The following is a 22229-nucleotide window of genomic DNA, read 5'->3' as shown; positions in this document are numbered from 1 at the left end:
AGCTATTCGGGTTGGATGGATCTTTTCCAGGTTTCAGGAATGCCAAAACTGTACAGTGATGCCAAGAAGCTGGAAAAACATTTTCTAAAAATATGCGATTGTAAAAGACCAGGAGGCAGCGCAAAGCTTTGTCATCAAGATGTTGTAGCATGACATAATAAATCCCATCTGGCCCGGCAGCACCATTGCGGGCAGTTTTAATGACATGTAAAAGTTCAGAATATTGCAGAGGTTTGTTATATGGGAGAAGACGGGCAGTTTGAAAATGAATAGCATGCTTTTCTTCAGTGTTTTTAATTCTTTGGAATGAGGTAGGATAGGCTGTTGCTGCTGAAATTTCGGCAAAAGTATTTCCCAAAGCATTAGCTATATCTACTGGATTAGAGAGATCTTTCCCATTCCAAGAGAGGATTGGAGAAGGTATGGTAGGAAACTTACCAGACAGCTGTCTAATTTTTTTCCATATTATTTTGGAATCAGTATTTCTGTGAAAACTAGAGGCAAAACGGATCCAGGATTCTTTCTTTGCTTGCTTTTGTATGAAGCGTGCTTTTGCCCTTAATTTCTTATAGTTAATAAGATTGACTGTGCTCGGACATTGCCGAAACAAATTCCAAGCTTTATTTTTTGCTCTCTTTGCTGTGGTGCATTTGTCATTCCACCAGTAATTATGATGTTTTCGGCCCGGGGGATTTGATAGTGGTATTGTATTTTTAGCCACATTTAGAAGATGCGACGTGATGTAATCTGTGGCATCATCAATATGTTGGAGGCGGATTTTTTCCTCATCAAGGTCGATTGACGATTGAAATTTTGCCCAGTCTGCTCGGACAAATTTCCACTTTCTGCACGGTTGAATTGAAGGAGTCTTTGCTATCAGAAAGTTGCATACTATTGGAAAGTGGTCACTGCCCATGGGATCATTTATTACATTCCACTCTATGGTTGGGACTAGTACTGGTGAACAAATTGTGAGGTCTATTGCTGATGTGTGTCCTGCTGGGAGTTGTACGTGTGTCGGTGCACCAGTATTGAGTATACTGAAATTTAGTGCCTCTAAAAAGCTTTCAATTAGTCGGCCACGTCTATCCAATTTGGGAGAACCCCATAATGGGTGGTGCCCGTTAAAGTCCCCTAATATACAGAGAGGTGGAGGTATCTGTATAAACAGGTCTTCAAGATCTCTTAAAGAGTAAGTACGGTTTGGTGGTAGGTAGATTGAGATAAGTGTTATTGCACTATGGAGAGTTATGCGAACAGCAACAGCTTCTATTTCAGTTTGGATTGGGATATGTCTAGTTGGGATCTTCGAGTTTACTAGGATTGCTACCCCACCATGGGCAGCATTAGCGGTATTTCGATCTCTTCGATAAAGGCAATAGTTCTTTATCGAAGGAGAAATTTGTGAGGTCAGGTAAGTTTCCTGTAGACAGAAGGCAGCTGGAGAATATCGGTTAATTAAGTATTGAATATCGTCAGTGTTGCAACGAAAACCTCTGCAATTCCATTGTAAGATATTGTGGTTCATTTAGGTTTAGTTGAGGATGATTCATCAGACTGTTTTTTGTTTGAGCACTTTTTCCGGTCTTTTTTTGGGAAGCTGGGGCGCCCAGTATCCATAGTGTCATTTGCATGAAGTTCTAGTATGGGTTCCTCAAGATCTGAGTGTACATCTACTTCCATACTATTGGTGGATGATTCAGGTTTCTTGTTGTCTTTGGTAGTTTTTAATTTTTCTTTATCATGCGAGACTGTCCGAGTATCAGTTGGGATGCTGATTGGAGTGTTGGTCGATTCACTGGTTTTAGTTTGATGTGTGTCTTTTCCTGAATTAGATAGTGTATTTTTAACCCAATTAGCCATAGATGTGCTGGGGGGTATTGATACATCTGTTTGTACTGCTGTTGAAATAAAGCTTCGAGTGTGAGACGCATATGAACGACTGGGCATGGTCAACATAACCTGTCTGCGTGCCTCAGGGTATGTGACTTTGTGTTCAATTTTATATTTTTGAATTTTCTTCCCTGTTTTCCACATTTCACAGGATTTTGAAAATGCTGGGTGACTTTCTTTGCAGTTAGGGCAAATGGGACTTGATGCTGAACAGTCTGCTTGTGTATGTTCCTTGGAACCACAAATAGGACAAATAGCTTCTCCTCTGCATGCTTGTTGGGAATGTCCATATTTTTGGCATTTAAAACAACGAATCGGGTTAGGAATATAAGCCCGAATTCGGCAGTTTAAATAGCCAGCTTTTACTGAGGATGGCAAATCTGGGGTACTGAAGGTTAAAATGATTGACCTAGTTGGGACGAGATTTCCATCTTTTTTGGTCATTATGCGTTTGGCGTTGGTTACTTTTTGATTACTCAGTTCTTTAACTAATTCCTCTTCTGATATTGTAAGTAGGTCCCATTCGGTTATAACGCCTTTCGAGGAATTTAAGGTGTTGTGCGGAGTAATAGATACTGGCAGGCCACCGAATGTCGTTGTTTTGAGCAGCCACTCGGAATGTTTGGAGTTGGCTGTTTCAATTAATAGGTCTCCAGATTGCAGTCGTTTAACCATTTTTGGTGTTCCAGCAATCGATTCCAGAAATCTTTGGATGACGAATGGTGATAATTTGCCTACAGGTTGGTTGGAGAGAGAGTGTATCACCAGAAAGTTTGGCATTTCATTGCACTGAACTTCTCTTCGGAGCCTTTTTGCTTGGTTCACGTCTTCATCATTAGGTTTGTCTAGCCTTGAGTTTGAAGGCTCTAGAGGTGGATATTCATTTTTATCCATCGTTGCTCCTTTTAGCCCTGGGGGATAACTTTTCCCCCAGATTACCGGCCCCGCCACGGGGAGGCAGGAGCAGTGCCGCTCGGAGGCCAAGCGGTTGAAGTGTTAGTTGGTTAATAAAACAAGAAATATAGGAAAAAGAAAGGTGTGTTTCCTTTCTGTGTTCTAACTTGTGGTTTTCAAGTATAGAACTAGTTATAAAAGAAAGGCTTTTGCTAGAAACGTAGGAACTTAAAAGGAAATAACTTCAATCACTTTAGAAGAGCGCTCTATATATCACCAGAATATCGCTTGGTCTCGAAATACGCTTGGCACCCGGGGCCGGATAGAGTTGAAAAAGTTCGGAAACTGTAGCAAGAAATCGTCGTTTGACCCTCAGACTGACGAATTGGATATGAATAGGGAGACGATTCGCACAGCGTCACTGATCAACAGAAGCAACGAAGAATGTCATCATATGAAAACTTCATCCAGGCTTGTCAAGACAATCGTAATTTCTTCGACTATATTGTCACTGGAGATAACGGTTTTGGGTGTTTCAATACGACTCAGAGACGAAGGTTCAGAGCATCAGTGGACTTCAAAATCATCATCAAGGCACAAAATATTGTCTTTACAGAAGTCCAGGATCAAAACGATGCTGATCTTGTTTTTCAATAAACAGAGCGTGATTCACAAATAATTTTTTTACCTGAAGGAGAGAGAGAGAGAGGAGTTAATGCTGCGTTTACGAAGCTTCGAAGTCTACTGAAGCGCATTTCCTGGATGAGGCAGCAATTTCGACAGAAAGGCAGCCGGTTCTTTTTGCACGACAATGCCCCCGCCCATTCCACACTTGTGATGAAACCATTTTTGCTGAAACATGGCACTGTCAGATCAACCATTCACCTACTATCCCATTCGTGCACCAGCGGACTTCTCTTTCTCAAGGTGAAAATTGCTCTCAAAGGAAAGAGATTTCAGGTTGTTGAGGACATAAAGAAAAACGTAACTGCCAAACTGAACATCACCACTTTGGACGCCTTCGCTGATTCTATCCAGAAACTTTTGTAACGGTGTGATAAGTGCATTCAGTCAGGGGATGATTACTTTGAATAAAAATAAAACTATTTCTGAGCTCCTTTACTTCGTTTTCTCTTTAGTGGTTCAGCGGTCAGGGAACTACAGGATGTCTCAAAAATTATGTTTTATAATGGTATTAAAAGTAATCTTCCAATTATACAAGCATGCTAAAAATATTCTTTTTATACTCAGTCCCGGGCTTGAGATGGCTAGAGGAGTTCATAACCCCATTGTAACTTTGCCACACTCCAAAGAGTTTTAAAAATTGATTTAAAGACATTTAATTCATTGGGTCAATGCTATGAGTGACTTTTAATTCAGAATGAGTTGCTTTTATCAGGTTTTCAATCTGGGAAAAAACCTAATGCCTCCCTTCTATTTTGTTCATCGCCCAGCTTCTGTGGGCTATCTTGGTGCACACACGTTTTTCGTGTTGAGATGTTCGGTAAACACTTTTTATGTTCAAGTTCGCCTCAGCTGTTGTATTTTACGTTCAGCGGTTGGCCGCAGCGGACGATACTTTCTTACGTTTTCCGCATTTCGTCCGTTTTGGAAAATGTGCATACCCGCTGCATCTATTTCCAGTTTGGCAAACCTTTTATTTATTTCAGTTTAAAAAAAAAAAAAAAAAAAATATATATATATATATATATATATATATATACACAGGGTGTCTCAAAAATACACGGCATAACTTGAGGAATGAGTTCCTCATATGTAGACAATAAAAATATTTTATATCAACATAGTTTCGGAAATGCTTGGTTCCCGAGTTATTAACCGAAATATCTTATCTCCTTGTGATGAAGATGATTTCCTTCATCACAAGGTACTGACAGAATCTGGTGGTTTTCCATTCCGACCATGTACTCAAATCAGGAGCAAGCGGATATGCACTTTATGTACGGTTTGGCGGACGACAATGCCCTGGAGGCTCGTCGTTTGTACCACAGAAGATTCCCAGAACGAAGATGTCCAGGCAGAAAAACAAACATGCATGCGCTGATTCCAGGAGTGGCATGCACAACATCCAAAATCTCCTCCTCTACTTCAGGAGTCATAGATCTTGGTCGTCCTCTGTCGCAGCACGAGGTGTAAAGGTTCCATGTTCACAAAGGCCGCGATGGATACTTTCAAATGTTTTCCTGTCTGAACATCTTCGTTCTGGGAAGCTTTCGTGGTACAAACGACGAGCCTCCAGAGCATTGCTGTCCGCCAAACTGTACATAAAGTGCATATCCGCTTGCTCCTGATTTGAATACATGGTCGGAATGGAAAACCACCAGATACTGTCAGTACCTTGTGATGAAGGAAATCACCTGCGGGAGATAAGACATTCCGGTTAATAACTCGGGAACCAAGCATTTCCGGAACTATGTTGATAAAAGATATTTTTATTGTCTGCATATGAGGAACGCATTCCTCCAGTTATGCCGTGTATTTTTGAGACACCCTGTATACATATACACACAGACATGTCTTAGCACGTCAAAAAAACTACCCCTTGGTGTTCTTGAAAACAAAACTTGTGTACTCGACATTGCATCATCGTTGTGAACCTAGTACAACTTAGCATTAGCACAGGCATATGATACAAGAAAGCAAGAAAAAAAAACTCTACATCTACATCCTTCTAGATCCTTCCTAAAATGAGGCCGCCAGACCTGTACGCAGTACTCAAGAGGCGCCCTGACCATTGCCTTATACAAAGGGATAATCACCTCCTTATCTCTACTAGCAAATTCCTGTATATCATTGACAAAATCCCATGACTTACTCTGGAAGCCTGTCTGCACTACTCAGAAAACTTCATATCTGACTGTACAATTACTCCCAGGTCTCTTTCATTCTCCACTACCCTGAGTGTAACACTACCCAGTTGGTACATTTCTCTGGGGTTATGTCAATGTTAAACTTCAGTTGCCACTTCCCAGCCCATCTACCCAACTTTTACAAATCCTGTTGCAGCAGCATACTGTCATTACAACCGTGCCAACCTTTGTATCATCTGCAAACTTGGACATTTAGCCTGTTATACCTTCATCAATATCATTGATAAATATACAAAACAACAATGGGCCCAACACCAAACCCTGGGGTACTCCACTGCACTAATAACATTAGTCCATGAAGAGCAGTGTAACTTGTGGAAGATGTTCGTGGCATAAACGTTTAGTTTCATTAAAATATAATGAAGATTCTGTGTTGCACAAATTTTCGTTCATCCTCAGAAATAACGATAGATTCTCGAGAATAATCTTTTGAATAATATTCTTGAGCTTATCCTCGTTCCTGCAGATTACGTTTTAGAGAGTTTAAATAAAAAATAATAATAAATTTTCTGTTTATAATCCTGGACGACCACCCTGTCAGAGGAGTTCACAAAGCAGAGAGAATAAAAGAAATAGCACCGTATTTAGCAGTCACTGGCTTAAACCCTGGTCACTCAAAACACGTGTGCTTATGCACCCTCGCGCTTTGTTCAACTCCTCTCTACTCAGTAGACAACGCTTATCAAACAACTTAACTGGAAAATAACATGTGCGAATAAATTATTTTGTCAAAGAATTCTTGATTTAGAATCTCAGGTGTTTGATCTCGTTTGGGTTAAAATTTAATTCCTCTATTCTGTCAAATCATTTGTTGTGTCTGTCGTCCTCCCAACTCTACAAATCATTCATTCATTCAATCTTCAGCAGTTCGCCAAATATATACACTGTAGACAACCTACCAGTAGTGCTTTATTACTTTCATTTGCACAGGTTTCTCATATTGTTTTCGCATTTGATCTTTCATAAATGTATTTGTAAATGAACAAAGAAATGTTTTTTCACTGAAGGGAACCTTCTGAGTTTGAAACAAGGATTAGCATCTTGTCGATATAAAGTGTATTCTTTCTCATAACCAGGTCTGAAATAATTTTACTGCTACAAGGGCGTACTAAATATGAATGGGCAATGTTCAACATATTTCGGAAAGTTGCAAAACTGTGATCAGTAGATACTGTTCAGTACTTGTACTGAATTTACATAGCAAATAATAGAAGAGGTGAGACAGCTAATTCTCATTTAAAAAAGGAAATGGTGGAACAGTCAATACCAGCACCATGACTGCAATATTCAACTGTGGAAAACACTTTGCATTGATAATGAGGGTTTCGTAATCGAAAATTTGCAAGATTTCTCACCACAGTTACGTCTGATGTTGATAATCGATTTATGTTATTTCCCCCAGTTCACGAGAGCTGGGTAGCGTAGGACGGCAATTGAATTAGCGACAGTTATTTGAGAGTTAATTCTAGTAAATATGGCAGATACCGTTAAAAGACGACACCTCTGCTAGGCCCTACCGGAAATGCGAATAGTAACTGAGCAGCGGAGCAAAAAGCAATCAAATATTTCTCCGAAAGAAGAGAGAGCTGTGCTGTAGATGCGCGAGTCGATTTTTCGCAGCTGCTAGCTATCGGTTGCGATAATCACGTGGAAGTTTATGCTATAAGATGCATCGACAATATATATGCTCTTCAAATTTCCATTTATATTTCTCCGATCCTGAATAACGCCTAGATTCCAGGAGGCTCACTTGGTCAGGTAGGTACAAGAACTTGCTACTCTTAGAGGTGAACTTGGAAAATGTTAAGGAAACATCCAAGTTTGAAATATTACTTTTTATTACAAGAATTTAAAATAAACAGGAGACGTCTTTTACAGATTGCTCCTTTTTTTGGCTTTGTTTGCACTTTTCTAATACCAGTATTGGTTACTGTATATTGAATATATTTATTTAATTATTATCAAATTATTCAGCGATATAATTAAGATTATTATGCGTTGAAATTTTGAGTCGAACTTCACTGCCATTTCATACAATTCTCGAGAATTATGTCAACACAGAAATATTCTCGAGAACGTGCGGGTTGATCCGATTAACGGTTTTTAATTTTATGCATAACACATTAATAATAAGTACAATTGACACAATTATCTTTAGGTGAAATGTGTTATTTATTTTTATCAACATACCTATTCCATCAGCATCAAAATTTTCCGAGCCAAACTTTTAAAACAATATATCGAGGTAGCTGATTAATGTGAAACTGTGATATGGCCTTAGTTGGAGATGCTGATAAAAATAAATAGCACATTTCATGATAAAAATAAATAGCACTAAAGGTAATTGCATTTAATTGTACTTATTAACCAAGTATTAAGGTTAAATTATCGTCAGCCAAGTAAAGCCATGGTGGGTCAGCATATTATGTCTATTAATAGTGAGTATCCCGTGGTCGGTTTGCCAGTTTTTGAGGAAGAAAAACTTTAGTTTCCGGGAGGGAAAACCTCCCGGAGATCTCTTAACTCCACCAAGGATGTGGGGTGGGGGGAAGAGTAAAACACTCCATAAACGTCCTTGTATCTAGACGGGCCTCGAACACAGGACTTTACTACATGTCGTGGAAGGATGGTAATCATAAAACCATCGTGCTGTTGGCGATGTAAAAATACGCGCACGAAAAGTGACATACAGTAGAGAAACCATCATATCTCCAGGTCTGGAAAGGCAGGGCTGGTGACCCTAATAATCAGGGAATCCGAAGTTAGCGTATGATATAGTTGTTAAAGATCACATTGTGAAAGTTTGTGAAATTCTTGGGGATAGAAGGGGGAAAGCAGAAAGTTTGTTATTCCTATACTCATAAATACGTAAATGGAAAATAAATTCTCAAATTGAAAAAGCCAGTAACTTGGAGAAAAATATTGTTACTTTTAACGATATAAAGCGTAGGTGATATGCTAAGAATATATTTTGTGATTATTATCTATCGTAAATTAGTGGTGTTGTATTTCTACAGCTGGAATAGTATTTCAGGTGAGAAATCACTGTACGTGTTAACTAATAACGCAAAATACCGTTATTGATGGTGTCCTTGTAGAATGACCCGTTGTAAACTTTTTTGATCTATGTGGTCGCTCTGGAATATAAATATGACGTCCTACTGGTATTTTACGTTTTATTATTTTGATATGGTCTTTCTTTTTCCTGCATAGTTATTCAAGTCATTTCTATTTCTCTATCAAATAATACGTTACCATAAATTGGACAATGAATACAAATTTTTATTCTTAGTATTTTGTTAGAATTTCCAGAAACTTATGCTCAACTCAAAAAATTAAGATTATCGAATATAGTCTTAATAATTTATCATACAAAGAAGTCATTTGTGAGACGAAGAATTATCGATATCATATCCAAATTAATTTCGTATTACTAACAAGTTATTAACATTGATTTGTTTTAAATACAGCCGCACTGATTAAAATATTTCCACAAGAGGCTCTCAATTGAAACCAATCAATCTCATTTCAGTATTAGATATTATTTCAAAATATATATTCTTCAATATATGTGTTGGCTTTTTTTTGGGCTCATGGATCATATACTGACCCGTCAATATATATATATATATTTTTTTTAGGTTAAATCTTCATCATGGTCAAATATTTATCGAGTTCATTCCTGGTATTCCTGCTAATTTCCGTCCTCCTAATGCATCAAGTGTACAGTCAAATCACCTTTTCTAAAGACTGGAAGACGGGTAAAAGATCTGATGCCTGCTCTAGACTTGAAACTGAAACTCAAATGAAGATAAGTCAGTTACTAAAGGTAAGAAAGAAATTATTTTAGCTATTGTAAATATTTTCGTATCAAAATTTTTCGACCTAGATATTTTAGGAATTCAATATGATGAGCCAACGCAAATGGTGATGTCCAACTAGCAGATCTGTGTTCTTTATTTTTTCTGCGTCTCAAATGAGCAACGAAGGCAATCGCTGCTCGGACATTCAAGCTATTGAAATGGTAGTGATAGAATGGATGGCACGCCTTTACCAGCGATGAAAAAAAGTTTATCAATTAAGGCAAGAGAATACTTTGAGAGAAACGAACTCCAATAGTCTGTAAATATCGTTTATTCTTAATGAAATCATGTTGGGACCCTGTTAGTCGACATCAGAGAATTTTTTTCACACTCTGGTTGACTTTATTTGGTCTTTTTTGCGCGGCTTCATTATATTTATTCCTAAAACTCTGGATTTTCAGTTCAGCGAAGACGAGAAATCGACCAAAGAATTCACACAGGAGATGCATACTTTTGGTTGGAAAAGGTCTAGGGTACGATTTCGTGACACACCAGAGGAATCCTTTATACATACGTTAATCATCTAAAGATATAGTTAGCCATTCTCTAGTTAAGGGTTTTCCTCCCAGAAATTCGGATTTTTCCGCCATTTAACTTTTTTCAGTTCACTTTAAAAAGCCTCTCGTCGTTTAATTTAAACAACTAAAAACTCTGGCTTCCAATCTCAATCGATTCATGATGACACAAAAGTAATATAACTTAAACTTTCCTGTTTTAGATCAGGAAAAAGAGAAGAAAACAGATATATCCTTAAAGACTGAAATTCAATCGAGTTTCCGCGGTGTTTTGGGAAGCCGCCTTATTTTAAAGGGATGCTTCGAGATTACGAATTATGCAAACTAAGGGAAATTTTGTTTTTCAGTGTGTATGTACAGTGGTTTTTAATTCCAAGTGTGTCTCGAGTTTGGGAATTACTACCTTAAGAAATTAATTTCCTGTAGCTCTTGTTCACTACCTCATGACCACTGTCGCTATAAAAAAAGGTAAACTGCAGCCATTATCAACTGCAGGATGGAAGCCTCCTCAAAAATTCTTGCTGAGGGAAATGGGCCATAATCTGTAACTCTGGTTCAGTGTGGGTTACAGATCGACCATATTTAGCAGTCAGGGGCTTGAACCCCGGTCTACTACTGCACTCCCGCTCCTAACCACTCGGATACTATACTGCAGGAGTGGCCAACTTAATTTGTGATGCGATCTACTTTTTTCTTCAAAATGTGCCGCGATTTACCATCTCAAAAATTTCATTGCACAAGGTGCACAAATCGAGGGACGACTGTATATTTAAAATTCGTCGTTATCGACCGAAATTAAATCCGCGATCGACTCGTTGGCCACCCCTGCAGTATACTGTATATTTATCTATGAAAATCGTCGCCAAATGTCGTGATAGAAGAAATGTGACAAACTGAGATAAGTTTCATAGAGGATATATTGACTAGTATTTCATATTGACTACTATTCTGTGCAGGAACAAATAACTTTTGCAAACCTTCTCTCTCTCTCTCAATCAATTTATTCGATTTCTTTGCGTAGTGATTCCTTGACGTTCTGCTAGATGGCCCCACTACTATGCCGCTCTGTACAATTAAAAGTTCAGCAAGCTTTTGAATAAAATCTCCGGTGGGTTATTCTCCGGGAAACCCACATCTGGTTAAAGAAGTTTACAAGATAGAGAATACAAGAAAATCACAGTATTTAATAGTAATGTGGGCTTAGAGCACAGTCTCTCAAGCGCATTCACATCCGTATCCTTGGGCTTGACCACTCGGCTACGGCCCACTACCGGCCAATTAAAGAGGAATTTAGAAATTCCTCCAATCTATGAAGGGACTCGACCAAAGTGCTTCACAGAGCTCTCCAGTTTCCTTAGTTTTCGAATTTTTTTTTGTTTTGCTACTGGATAACAGGGTAGAATTAACAGTACCCGATACATTTGAAATGCTGGTGTAGTCTGGCCCACCTCCATGGGGGATGTAGACACATAGTATCTTATATAAGGCATCTCCGGAACGCTTAGTCTCTGACTGTGATAAATCAGAACTCAGAGAAACGGCTGGAAATATGCATGTAATGTTGTTTGTTCAGTGTGCATGCGTGTTACTTGGCCACTCTGCAACCAGGAAGGCGACCACCTGGAAAGCCTGCCCAGTGTCCGTCTCTACCACAAGGAAGTGGGCTACAATCAATTTCTACCGTAAATCGGTGGCAGACTCGAACTCTTCTGTACTGAATGCCCAAAACGAATTTTGGATCATGCTGAAAAATAAAATATAAATTCTGCATCTGGTGGCAGAGTGAAAGACCCGTACCCAGAAGCCCAAACCCTCGCACTAGCGAAATCCCGCCTCTAGCACAAGGATAAAATGCCAGCTATAAAAAAAGAAGAATGGGGGGGGGGGATTTATGGAAAGGGAAAGCCTAGCTCAAGAAGGATTAGACCGGTGTTAGAGAGAGAGACTGTTAGCAGTTGAAGTTATTAGAGTGTGACATCTGGTGAAGGCCCATTCTGCAAAATCTTTTAACATAGAATATATGTCTTGATTGGCGATGAGGTATTTCTCATTCTCTTGAGGAAAAGTAATGGGTTTGGTAGATAAATTCTGCTTAATATCGTGATAATTTGGACAGTCATACAATATATGATGCCAGAATGCCGCAAGAACAGTTAGAGGTATTGGAAAGAGATTAAACTGAAATAGGAGAATAGACTTTCTTGAGGGCATTCTCTATAAACACTCCGGAAGATCGACTCATAAGATGTTTGAGCAATTACAGACCTATCGAAAAAATAACTACAGCTAAAAGAGTATAAGGACGGTGAACCCAATATTGAAGAACACTTGGCCACGCCACATAAGGTGTCAAAGGCCACTTCAAATCCATAAAAAGAACCAAACAGTATTTAAAGATTGAGTTGTCAATTCTTTTTTTTTTTTTTTTTTTTTGAGTTCATAAAGAGTGTCCTCGCACCCTCTTCCGGGACTAAAGCCATGTTGAAAGTATAAAAAGCATTAGATTATATCTTAGAGCCGTGAGGCGTTCAAGCAGCTTTTTAAAATCTGGCAAGATGGGATCTCCACGGAACAAGAATGAAGCCAGTGGGTGGCATGCTCTGCTGTCTACTGAGCTAAGAGGCAGATAACTCGATAGGAACAATACAACGTCACGGCGTCACATATTGACCACTGCATTGATCGGATTTGCAGGATACAATATCTTCACATGCACACATGAGGTTGGCATAGTCTGGCCGGGATCTCCTCCACATAATAAATTAAAAAATAGCGTCACAGAGCACTGAAAATAGGGAAAAAATTGGTGGGAAGGGAGAGAGAGAATGACAAAGAAGTCCTCGATTGAGGAGTGCTTCAGAAATCCGAAAAATCGACGAGAAACGAACCCAGATCTCTCCAAATGAGTGGGAAAAGGCGATGTTTCTTGCCGACTAAGCTACCACTGAGGACTTTTTGAAAATATTAGACTGCTCATTTCTTTCAGGCTTTCTAAAAATCGAGTGGATTTGATTCTAGAAAAGATAAGAATATACAGCAGTCTTAAAATTATAAAAAAACTTTCGAATTGACTTACAGTCTCGATTTCTGATATTAAGTGGTATTTGGTTGTACGGATATTCCTTGCTGTCTGATCGTAATTCACTTTCCGCTCTCCTCGATTAGGTGTATTTTAAGAACCAAAACAACAAAGGCTAACGCGTGAATATATTTTGTTTGTAATTGCATGTATCCTTCGGTCGGTGTGCTGTTTTCCGGATGAAATATCAAGAGTTTTCGGAAGAAAAAGCCATACAACTTTTAGCCATGTTGTGAAATGTTTACGGGATTCGAACCCAGACCTTCTCCACTCCGTGTGGGAGGACAGCGATTGTCGCCCCTGCTCTACCGCGTCCCATTCTACAGGTTGATAACTTATAGAAAAGCTGTCTATCTGTTGGTTCACTCTTTATTTCGCAATGTTCGGGAATCGATTTATAAACATACCTTGGAATTTTTGTAGACTTTGCTGGTGCATTTGATTCCATTAGTTGGGACAGTGTACTGATGATGTTGCGCATGGCTAAATGTTCTTTTAATATTTTATCTATAATTAAAGATTACTTTAGGGATCGCACAGTAACAGTTAAGTCGAATTTTGGATCAATCAAAAGTCGTGTGACTCGAGGCTGTCCGCAGGGATCTGTCTTTGGTCCTTTAATGTGGAACTTGGTTTTGGAAGATTGGCTCAAGAGAGATTTTGACCACTCACACACAATAGCTTATGCAGATGATATGGATGGTAATACTTCTGCACGAAAAACACCACAAAGGAACTTGAAATAAGGTCTGATTGCATATTGAAAGAATTATGCAAATGGTGTAAATTATGCATAATGGTATAAATGGTATGCAAATCTCTACATCCAAAACTAAAATCATGATGTTGAAGGGTAAATTGGCTCTTAGTAGACCTCCGCTCGTAAGGTTGAATGGTATTTCCTTACAGCAGGTGTTAATGATTAAATACTTGGAATATGTATTGCTAGTTGCTTGCACTTTATCCCGCATATTAATTATATATCAGAGAACGTGAAGAAATTTATTGCAATGATCTCAAGAATAATGCGGGTGGAATGGGGGATAAAGGGGAAAGCACTCCATTTGATTTATGATTGCATTTTTCTGCCGATTGTTACGTATGATGCATCAATCTGGGTTGGCCATTCAATCAAAGTAAGCAACACCAGAAAGCTCTATTCTATACATTGAGATATGTTACTCAAAATGGTTATGGCCTGCAGAACGGTTTCCACAGAAGCTTTGCAAGTGTTAGCTGACAAATTGTCACTTGATTTGCAGCTAGTGTTTAGAAGCCTACCCTTTTATTTGAGATGAGGCATGAAATCCGAGTTGCTGGACATCGAAATTAACACTTTAACTGACTTGGGAAACGAAAAGAAGTGGACTTGGGAGCTTCTTTTACAAAAATGGCAAAACAGATGGAATTATTTGGAAAAAGGTAGAATAACATTCAAATTTTTCCCTTATGTTAATGGTGTGAATTATATTAAACCAACCTGATTAGTACCAAATCTGCGTTGTACATTCTTACTAATAGGACACGGATCATCGTTTTTTGCTAAACTGAATAGTCTTCGAATCGTAGCAAGATGCAACTGTACGTGGAAACATGGGAACATGTTGTGTTTAATTGTTTGGAATATGCTGATTTGCGTTTGGATTTACTGAATAATGTTGATAATGTACCTTGTCTGGTGGATGGAATTGAGCCATTACTTATTAAAACAAGGGAGAATTTTATTGCCTTTCAAAATTTTGCAAATTCAGTTTGCGTGAGAAGGAATATATTTTTGCAATTGGAAGAGTTAAGGTTGAATAATGGATGAATGGGTGGACTGTGCCCTCTTCTATTTACATGGAATAGTATGTTATTTTTTTATATAGGAACAGAGAAAAATCTTTGCAGAGGTGGACAGGATGTTGGTACTCTGTTTCCTTAATGGGTGGGTGTTAACTTCTGCTCCTGCCAATGCAGTTGGCAAGTAACAGTTGTTTTTCTTGGATTTGAAGCCTACTGGCTGCAACTGGCTGCTGGTAGATGGCTGTTCGTTGAACTCTTTTTCTTTTGGAGAATACCGGCGATGATAAATCTCTAGGATGCGATGCTTGTGCTTACTGTGAAAGTGTCTCTTCATCGGTTTCTGTTGTAGCCTACTTGCCAGGTTTGTTGTCCTCTAGCTGAGGGGATGACCGTTGCACAGTACAGTTGATTTGTAATGTGAAATTTGTATTGTAAATAATTGTATACTGTACTATACTATTTCTGTATGTACGGTGGATTTGTCTAGGGGGCGCTTTACTCGATAAATGAATGAATGTCTATCTGTTGGTTTTTTAAAGATATACAAGGGTGACTCAGAATTGCATGTCATAAATTCTAAAGTGAAAACAAAAGTAACTGAATTTTTTTTTCAAGAACAGCGTAGTTTTTAAGTTTTAAATAAAAAGATGTTAAAGTTTCTTTAAAGTATCAGAAAAAAATGCAACGAGGCCATGATTACAGTAAATAACTACGATAAATAACTAAGATAATTGTACACATTAAAGCTTTTTTAATAAAAATACCTAGCTTCTTATATTAAAGAAGCTTTGTTATTTGATTTTAATTAATATTATAATACTGTTAACTAGAAGCTTTCCTGTCTGTAGTGTTATCCACATTTAGTCTGGATGGCGATGGCTCAGGTCGCAGAAAATGCTGGAGCTGTGGATAATGCCGTCATTCTGAACCGTACATTTCATAAGCGAGACGCGTACGGGCTGCAAAATGTATTACTTATTTCTAATGAACCGGACCACAGGTAAAAATCCGCGAGTTACACCTGGGGAGCGGATGATCCATTTTCACTAGAGTAAATCGTGATCACGATCAATCCAGTTTCTTGAGTAATGGTTGTTCAGGAAGCAACTTACCGATCGAGCGAAGTGTGCGTGTGCACTGTTGTGCATCAACCACAATGCACTGGCGTGTATGTACTGACATTGTCCAAAAGCACATTTAAAATCAGGGTGAGGAAGTCCCAATTCTCATTGATGCCAAGACGATTTATATGTGCGGACCGTTTCAGGGTGTTAATCGTCCTTCTATGTATTCAGTATGAAGCACGCAGTGTCCTTTGTATCAAAGAGCCATGGCGTATGTAAGTCAACGGACTGGGGGCTGACCAAAGTTTGCCTTCAACCAGCGGATGACCGATTGTTGGAACAAACTTCCATCTTTTTGTTGTGGAGGTGGGTAGTTTGAATAAATTCAAGAAAGAACTAGACAAATTAGTGAAGGAATAGACAGGTGATGGGGAAAGAATTTTTTTTTTTTTTTTTTTTTTTGTTGAATGGTACTTTATAATTTTGCTTTCTTGCATCATTTGCCACTACTAATACTAATATTGAAATACGTACGTTAACTTATAAATATGCATTTCTTTACGGATGAAAATGAGACTGAAGTATGTTAGTTAAACTTAGCATTCATGTTTGAAGGACATGATCAGTTTTTTTTATTATTTATTTTTATTTAATATCCTCGTCTCTTTCCAGAAATGTTCAATAGATCCCTAGCCCGGATTAACGTGCCGGGGATGGTAACCAGATTGTGATAGTTTCTTCTACCATCTTGCCTAAATTGCCAGTCACTCAACACGAACAACATAACTCAACATTCCACCATCCGTAGCCCTCTTGAGAACATAACATCTACCACCCTCAACTCACTCCCTGTAGAAGACTATGAAGCCATCATCACCAGTGTAATTCTCGGGCCAGGATGACCAGCGAACAGCTGGTCATCCTGACCCTAACCGGAAGTAATTGCACTTCGAGAAGCGTATAAGGCTATCAGAAAAATATGTACAAATAGGTCGTTCGTGATTGGAAGAAGGCGAAATGGCGAAACCTAGTTGCTACAACTAGGAACTCTGGCCCATGGCGAGCCATAGTCTATAAAATCGTGAGTAGCAAACTACCCATAGGAGAGGTAATCAATTCTATTTGAACTCTCACTGGTGAGCTTACCAATTCTTGGAATGATGCTATTCACAATATCTTAACCTTCTTGTTCCCTGATGGTGACTTTTCCCATTCACATGGTCAACAAGCTATGTGCAATGATAACGACGAATACACCAATGATTCCACCGAACAACCCTTCACTATGCACGAGTTAACCGCTGCACTGAAACAAACAAAAGATAACAAAGCTCTTGGTCACGATCTGATAGAAGTGGAAATCGTCAAGAAAGTCTTCGCCTTCTTTCCTGGCCCTCTTCTCTTGGCATTTTACAATAAATGCCTTGCCGACTCTATCTTCCCTGCTACCTGGAAGTAGCAGGGAAGACAGAGTTGGACCCGCGATGCCACTGCGGCGAAGGTCCTGGGGCACCTCATGTATGAGTGCCCCACCTACGAAAACAGCAAGGTTAAGCTCGTCACAGAAATACAGAACAATCCACGAAATAATGAGTCCTACTAGAAGAAAGTTCCTACAAAGTGCTTGCGACCTATGCGCAGGAAGGTTTTGCCCTAAGAAGAGCCAGAATAGAATAACTCAGCAAAACGATGAACACTACGCCCTTAGGACCAAATCAAACTTGAGCAGAAAAATTACAAAGCTGACATAACGAAAAATTCTGACATAACGCTGAACTCAAGCAAACCCATTTAGGGTAGCATATACTGCTGGCATCCTAGATGGAGCATTGCTGGTAACCCTCAGAGTGCGGGATTCGCAAAGCTCACGCTAACTCGTTATGGATAGGATTCTCTGCTAGCACCATCCTTGGTGCGGGACTTCTGGCACTTCTCAGAGTGCGGGACTCGCAAAGTTCAGGCTAACCCAACATGGGTAGGATCACTGCTGGCACCATTCATGGTGCGGGATTGCTGGCACTCCTCGGAGTGCGAATTTGCAAAGCTCAGCGCCAATGGCCCTCACACAGGAGCATTTGCTCCTGTGACTTTTCAGCCCTCACCTTAATCCCTCATTTCGCCTAAACTTGGCCCTGACAGAGTACTTAAATAATCTACTGGGTGCCTGACCTGCCTCCTCGTGGCAAAGTGTGAGCAACGGTGGTCCCAATAGGGGCCTAAGGGCTAAATGGTCAGAGAAACAACAGAACATAACACTACAGAACAAATCACTCCCCACACACGTTTTAATAAATCTCTGGCCTCCACAGAGTTCTGTGTCAAACCTACAAAGAATACAGCCGACCGGGCTAGCCGGGTGGGTAAAGTGCCTACCTGGCAACCCAAAGGTCGCAGGTTCGAATCTCGCCTCGGGCTTGGATCAAAGTACTGCAAAAACCTTTGGGAGGTAAATTATGGCCACAGAAGCCGATGCGCCAACAACTACCCAAAAAAAAAAAAAAAAAAAAAAAGAACACAACGCGGAGATGGGGGCAAACCCCTTGTGCCGTCAGACAGCTAACACACTTAATCCATCCCTTACCTCTCTATCCACCCACACTCTTCCCCCTTTCATATTCTCCACTTTTTAATTATTATTTTTTATTTATTTATTATTATAATTTTTTTTATTTTATTTTATTTTATTTTTATTTATTTTTTTATTATTTATTATTATTTACATTTTTGTTTTTTAGCTTGGTCTCCTTCAGGAAGCTCAGCTGACCCTGGCGGAGGCAAGCCAGAGTATGATGGGCAGCCTGGCTCATCTCCCAGTGGTGGTGGCGGGCAGCGCGGGGTCCCACTAGGGGACCTGCGGCCAAGAAGCCAGAGACACAACAACAAAACATAACACTACTCTGACAGAAACCAGACACTACACTTTTTCTGGCTTTTGCAGCAGTGCTGCAATTCATCGCAGAGTGCAGATGTGAGAAACCACTGGTGGCGCCTGACTTCAAATACTATTCCACTATGCTAACTCAACGTTACACTACGATACGTTTACGACACACTGCTGATTGTTGTTTATCAGCAAGGTATCATCACAATATACACAGAAGAGTTGCCACAGTTTGTTTTGTTTAACGCAATAAAAAGTATGTACGAGTTTGCTGAGTTACAATATACGAGTGAAAATTTAAAATATACCTGTATATGGGGACCCATAATCGTGTAGCTTGACGTCGGGGGGCCCCATATGTTGGCAAAGAATGCTCTTGTTGGCAGTGTCCGATACGCACTGAATGTGGGTTTTTAAAGTCCTTTACAAATGAATGCATTCCACAGGAGCTTGGTGAGGAACAGAGGATCCCTTGCACGTTTCTTTAATAGGCATGTACAGTAAGTTCTTCTCACAGGAAAGTACGTAGTCTGGAGCGCATGAGCTCTTTAAATATAATAGGGATGCTGAAGAATATAAATGCAGTTTATTTCACTATTTTGTAATAATTTACCTCTAAAACTGTTTCTTTATATTCGGGAGGCAAATTTTGTAGCTGTCAGTTAATTTAGAAAGATAAATGAGAAAAATATTCTAATTTAAGTTAGCAAATATTCTCAGAATATTAACAATCTAAATAATGAGGCTTCATTGATTATCCAAATGACAAATGATTATCCACACAGCCAATAAATGTAATATATGTAATCAACAAAGGGGGAAGTTCCTTTTCATCCCTTTTAATCAAAACAAATAGTGTAAATCTCGCTATCGTTAATCTTCATAATTTTTCCAGCGCTTAACCGAATTGCACGTAGCATTCAGTCAATCTCTCTGACACCTTCTAAGACGCTTCTGCCTCTTCTAGTTCATTTCTCTTGCGCTAACTGAACAGCGTTTCGCAGTGATTAAGATTAAGACTACAAATTCACTCGACTCGAGACTCCTAACTGTCTCAAAACTGAATGCACACTGACGTATTCTACTCTGAACTTCTAACAGACTCTCTTCTGCATTTTGACATAATATGGAAGGTTATACGGTTCTCACTCATTCCAGGAGTCTTGGAATTCTATTTTAATCCTTCTGTCCCCCTGTAAACCCTCTGATTTATACTTATGTACTTGTGTTCGTGACTCTTAATTGTAGCTTGTCCATTTTCTGATGGTAGTCGGCGACTCGTGAGAGGCGGAGAGAAGAAGGTCGGTTGGTTGTGTTCGGTTTTATTGACGCATCAGCAGCCTAGGCTACAACACGCCAAAACCAGGTTATATAAAAGATAACAGTTACGAGTTCAGTGACCTCACGGATTAGGTTACTATGTCAAGATAGAGAACAATAACATATATGTAAAAAGGTATAAAAGATAATAATTTCAATAACAGTAAACGGCTTTAATGATTTTAAATAAATAAAAACGGCTGACACGGTCATTGTCGGATAAAATTAAAATATAAAATACGCTCGTGTCTATAACTTGGACACTCGGATAAAAAGGTGTCACACTCCTCACACAGTCATCTGCGCTCATCAGGAATGAATGCGTAAGATGACTGTGTCCTATGCTGAGGAGAGAAGGAAGGGAAATAGGCAGGTCGACGTCACAGTAGATGTCGAGTATCAGCTTTTCGTTCGGATGAGTAAGAATTCCGTATTTGAACCTGATGAACCTCATGACTTATGGATTAATAAGGTCGCTAAAGCGTTTATGTAAAGCCTAAACACGGTCTGCCCTAATGGGCCGGTCCATCCCTTTATGAGGATGGAACTGGTCCATCTTCATAAAAGGATGGACTAATAAAGTTTATTTTAGATTTATATATATTCAATTTACGCACAAATAAATTTATGTACATGGGTTATAGGAGTTCGTCTAGTTTAGTTTTACCTTAGTACAATGGATTTTTATGGGGGGAGGGATCCCAACTTAACTCGACTTCTCACTTATGCGGTGGTATCCGAAAACTAACTTCGCGTACTTTAAGACTACTATATATACTGTGCTGCAGTTAAATAACATCGGAGGTCTCACTTAGTTGTAAGTTGTTTGTCATCATCTTTTATCATACTTGGGCTGAAATTTTTGAATTTGATGTTAAATTGGCCCAGTATTACCGTTTAGATTTTCCCTAATCAGCTGCATTTTCCTTAATGTGGAAGTTGTTTCTTCTTCCTTGGTTTAGTGTATAACGTCATTGGTGTACTTCTAAAACGAATATAAACCGATTTTATTTATGTTTGTGTAATGTGTGTGATGTTTAGTTGTTTCTGGTCACTTTGATACCAGAAAGATTACATGCCATTAGGAAAGTGCCCAGTACTCTTTCCTAATGGCATGGACTGCAGAGTACCGTCCATGTCACGAGGAGGTGGGCCACAACTATGCAAGTACTGATGATTGAACAAACAAAATTGTTTGTTTGTTCAAATGTCGGAATCTTCTCTTCTCTTATTTAGGATTCAGTTAACTAAAGTAATTGATTAATTCGAGCGATGTAATTGTTTGTTTGAAAAACACAATTCTTAACAATCTCAAGTAATATTTTGGATGTTGGTATTAAAATTTATTTCATTGTACATCGCCTGTAGACAATTTCTGTAGATAATACCACTATTATCAGACGTGCTGACTAATATTCATTCATTTTTTTAATATAGGAAGGAGCAAGGAACCTGTTTCAGTGCGGAACGTCTCATTACGTCGATTATGGAGAAGAAAAATAAACTCAACTTTCAATAAACAAAACAGTGCTTATTTTAAAACAACAATCTAATATTAATTAAAGTTCTTTTGGTGATCAATATGTAATCATAAATGCCGCAAGAATAAAATATTGACATATTTTTTTGTTTTACTGAAATTAGTACAAAGAGCTGGTATTTAGAACAATTTTCTCAACATTCTTATATTTCATACTCCACGATCTTGTGCAGCAAATTGTACAGACAACCACAAAGAGGTTGATATTTGTAAACAATAAGAACAGGTTCCTGTAATCTTCTTTTTGGCTAGATAAGATATTTTATGATTTTTTTTACAAATCGAGAAAACAAATTCTATTTTTAGGTATAATTTCCATGTTTTATGTGCTAAAAAACACAAGTACAGTTTAATGAATCCAACTAAAGCTTATTCCCTCCGCCAAAGATCAATTAACTATCCGACTGAACAGGCCTTTAAGAATTCCTCACGTTTCTGGTGAAATTTTAACCCAACCAGCTCCTGCAGTCAGTTTGGAGAGGAAAGAGATCTACACTGAAATGA

The 22229-nt window shown here is 38.9% G+C and overlaps 1 protein-coding gene across 1 annotated transcript; it reads left to right on the top strand.

Annotated features, from left to right (window-relative positions):
- Positions 1 to 9323: 9323 nt before the first annotated feature.
- Positions 9324 to 21707, top strand: LOC150085790 (uncharacterized). The gene is made up of 2 exons (XM_090373488.1): positions 9324 to 9507; positions 21623 to 21707. The coding sequence occupies exons 1-2, from the start codon at positions 9334 to 9336 to the stop codon at positions 21686 to 21688; spliced, it is 240 nt and encodes a 79-aa protein (XP_090229614.1). The 5' UTR covers positions 9324 to 9333; the 3' UTR covers positions 21689 to 21707.
- Positions 21708 to 22229: the final 522 nt, after the last annotated feature.

The sequence above is a fragment of the Mastigoproctus giganteus genome, chromosome 5 (assembly GCF_048544385.1).
Source record: "Mastigoproctus giganteus isolate SK-2022 chromosome 5, ASM4854438v1, whole genome shotgun sequence".
Lineage (NCBI taxonomy): Eukaryota > Metazoa > Arthropoda > Arachnida > Uropygi > Thelyphonidae > Mastigoproctus > Mastigoproctus giganteus.
Note: the sequence above shows the minus strand (reverse complement) of the source record. Positions and strands in the feature narration are given on the sequence as shown.

What these genes read in the sequence shown, in the direction of transcription:
- LOC150085790 (XM_090373488.1), top strand. Translation starts at nt 9,334, where the DNA reads ATGGTCAAATATTTATCGAGTTCATTCCTGGTATTCCTGCTAATTTCC. An exon ending in AGATAAGTCAGTTACTAAAG is followed by an intron (nt 9,508 to 21,622) that starts GTAAGAAAGAAA and finishes TTTTTAATATAG; the next exon opens with GAAGGAGCAAGGAACCTGTT.